Source organism: Salpingoeca rosetta, assembly GCF_000188695.1.
Source record: "Salpingoeca rosetta unplaced genomic scaffold supercont1.7, whole genome shotgun sequence".
In the NCBI taxonomy this organism is placed as follows: domain Eukaryota; class Choanoflagellata; order Craspedida; family Salpingoecidae; genus Salpingoeca; species Salpingoeca rosetta.
In genome coordinates, this window is record NW_004754927.1 from 1,629,588 (window position 1) to 1,632,254 (window position 2,667).

General features: G+C 53.5%; 2 protein-coding genes across 2 annotated transcripts in view; one reads left to right on the top strand and one right to left on the bottom strand.

Annotated features, from left to right (window-relative positions):
- The window catches only part of PTSG_12015 (uncharacterized protein), an 8,127-nt gene extending 7,472 nt beyond the window's left edge, over positions 1-655 (bottom strand). The window contains exons 1-2 of the mRNA XM_004995914.1: positions 408-655; positions 107-202 (exon numbers count right to left, since the gene is read on the bottom strand). Coding sequence (XP_004995971.1) covers positions 107-202; positions 408-592 — 281 coding nt within the window. The 5' untranslated portion in view covers positions 593-655. The remainder of the gene's footprint in view (positions 1-106; positions 203-407) is intronic.
- A 47-nt stretch (positions 656-702) lies between these two features.
- Positions 703-2,667, top strand: part of PTSG_03386 (uncharacterized protein) — a 4,972-nt gene continuing 3,007 nt past the window's right edge. Inside the window, exons 1-5 of the mRNA XM_004995915.1 lie at positions 703-862; positions 1,231-1,376; positions 1,692-1,895; positions 2,087-2,148; positions 2,316-2,665. Of these exons, the coding sequence (XP_004995972.1) occupies positions 769-862; positions 1,231-1,376; positions 1,692-1,895; positions 2,087-2,148; positions 2,316-2,665 (856 nt within the window). The 5' untranslated portion in view covers positions 703-768. The remainder of the gene's footprint in view (positions 863-1,230; positions 1,377-1,691; positions 1,896-2,086; positions 2,149-2,315; positions 2,666-2,667) is intronic.

Genomic DNA, 2,667 nt, shown 5'->3' on the forward strand with positions numbered 1-2,667 from the left:
AAGCTGCAGCGAGGCACTGTGTTCCGGCAGCGAGGCACTGTGTTCCGCAGTAGAAACAGCACAAAGCCACGCCTCGCTGCACTTAAGTCGCTAAAGCGCCACAGACCTGGCTTTGAAGGGGTGCGTTACAAACACGCGATCATCACATGCCATCAGCTCCACAATTTGGGACTGCGTGGAAGTCACGCGAGCCACAAAACATCTGTCAAAGAGAGAGGGAGTGTGTGTACATGTGTGTATGTGTGCATGTGTGTGTGTGTGCGTGTGTTGGGGAATGGGTTGAGGTATTTCAGGCTTGGATGCGTGGGTACACAGACGAAGAAGAAGGAACACATGGACAAGGGCAAGGACAAGGACAAGGACAAGGACAAGAATGGCTGCGATGTCGGATGCATTCACCACCACACCTTGTATCGTAGCTGATGATGGCGTACTTGACGCCGACGCCATGATTACTGGCCATGGCGGCACCACAAGGGTGAAGCGATATATGTGTGTGTGTGTGTGTGCGCTTCACGTGCGTGTGTACTTGGTTGTTTGGTCGCACTACTGTTCGGTGGTGCTGATGCGGTGTGGTCGCGGTGTGGAACATGCACACCAGCCAGCCAAACAGGAGGTGTTGTGTCTTTTGTGTGTGTGTTGTGCTGGAGGTCCTCCACGGCAAAATTGACTTCTGCATGCAAAGGCAATTTTGACGTTGTCTGTTGGGCGACACGCGACAGTTAAAGATCCTCAAACAACAGGAAACAAGGAAGAAGCACCGCGGATATGAGCGAGCACGTGGTTGGCTTGGACACAGGCATCAGCAGCAGCAGCAGCAGCAAGAACGCTGCTGCGTTCAAGCAGCATGCCAAACGCAAAGGTGCGCTGACATATGCTGTGTCGGGTATGATAACAGTGCTCCAGGGTAGAGGGGGGTGATTGAAGATGCCGTGTGTGTGTTTCTGTCTGTCTGTCTGTGTGTGTGTGTCTGTGTGCGTTTGTGTGTGTGTGTGTGTGTGTGTCTGTGCGTGTGTGTGTGTGTCTCCTCTCTCTGTCTGTCTCTGTCTCTCTCTCTCTCTCTCTGTGTCTCTCTCTCTCTCTCTGTCTCTGTCTCTGTCTCTGTCTCTCTCTCTCTCTCTTTATCTCTCTCTCTGTGCCTGATTGCTTTTGCTGAGAGGTGGTGCGATCGCACGACTCTGACAATTGGGATTGTTGCCGTGTTGCGTTTTGCGTTGTGCTTTGTCGCAGCTGCGCGTACTGCTAAGCAGAAGAAGATCCAGAAGGCGAGGCAGATGAGAGAAACAAAGAAGAAAGTGTGGGAGAACAAGATGAAGGCCGAGGCACAGATTGAGAAGCGGGCAGCGAAATACAAACGCGGAACACACCTGCCAAAGGTAACACGTGCAGACCCTCCTCTGATCGCACCCACACCTGTGTTTGTGCGAACAAGAGATGAGGAATCACAGCAGGACTTGTGTACCTGTGTCTCCACATGGCTATGCGTGCGTGTGAATGCGTTCGCATGTCTGTGCGCGTTAGTGTATTTGTGTGTGTGTTCGCATGTCTGTGTGTGTGTGTGTTCGCATGTCTGTGTGTGTGTGTGCATGTGTGTTGGAGCTTGAGCATCTGTGTATCTTCACAGGCCTGAGACAGATGGAGACTCAACTGTGTTCTCCCCGCCATGCTACTGCGGAATGCATGTTTTGCAGAGAATGCGCCCAAAGGACAAGATTGCAAAGTCCAAAGTGGAAAAGGCGAAGAAGGAGCAGAAGCGTGCAGCACGCGAGGCTGCCAAGGCCGAGATCCTGCTGACGGAGGACGCCGGTTTCCTTGAGGCCGAAGGGCTGGAGAAAACATACAACTTCCGCCAAACAGACATTGCAGAGGCGGTGGACGAAAGCTCTGCAAAGAAGGTGCGGCAGCGCAGTGTGATTGATTTGAAGCGCGCGCGCGCGCGTGTGTGTGTGTGTGTGTATGTGTGTGTGTGTATGTGTGTGTGTGTATGTATGTGTGTGTGTGCGTCTTTGTAGGCGCTGTGTCACCGCTGTTCAACGCCAACATGTGGCGCATATAATCTCATGCGCATGCGGTGTCTGATGCACAGGTGTTCAACCTCAAGCTGGATCAGTTTGGGCCATACTGCACGCGTTACACAGCCAACGGCAGGTCCGACCACCTCTCTGCATTGGTCGTGTGCCTTACACGTTCACATGGCGTGGCATGCGTACCAGCAAGCACATGAGCATTTCACAACACCACGTTCCTTGCACACACTTACATACACGCACGTACACACGCACGCACACGTGTCCCTCCTTGTGTGTCCGATGCAGGCACCTGTTGATTGGCGGGCGAAAGGGCCACATTGCTGCTTTCGACTGGCAGTCTGGCAACCTTGCCTGCGAGATCAACGTTGGCGAAACCGTGCGCGATGTGCAGTGGCTCCACAACTCAACCATGTTTGCCGTTGCACAGAAGCGGTGGGTCAACGGCTGCGGTGTTGTCTTGGCGCTGTGTGGTGTTGGTTTGGTGCGAGTGGTGGTTGTGTGTTGTGCTGTCGGCCCGCAGCTGTTGCTGCGACAGCTTGGTCGGCCAATGTGTGTGTGTGTGTGTGTGTGTGTGTGTGTGTGTGTGTGTGTGTGTGTGTGTGTGTGTGTGTGTGTGTGTGTGTGTGTGTGTGTGTGT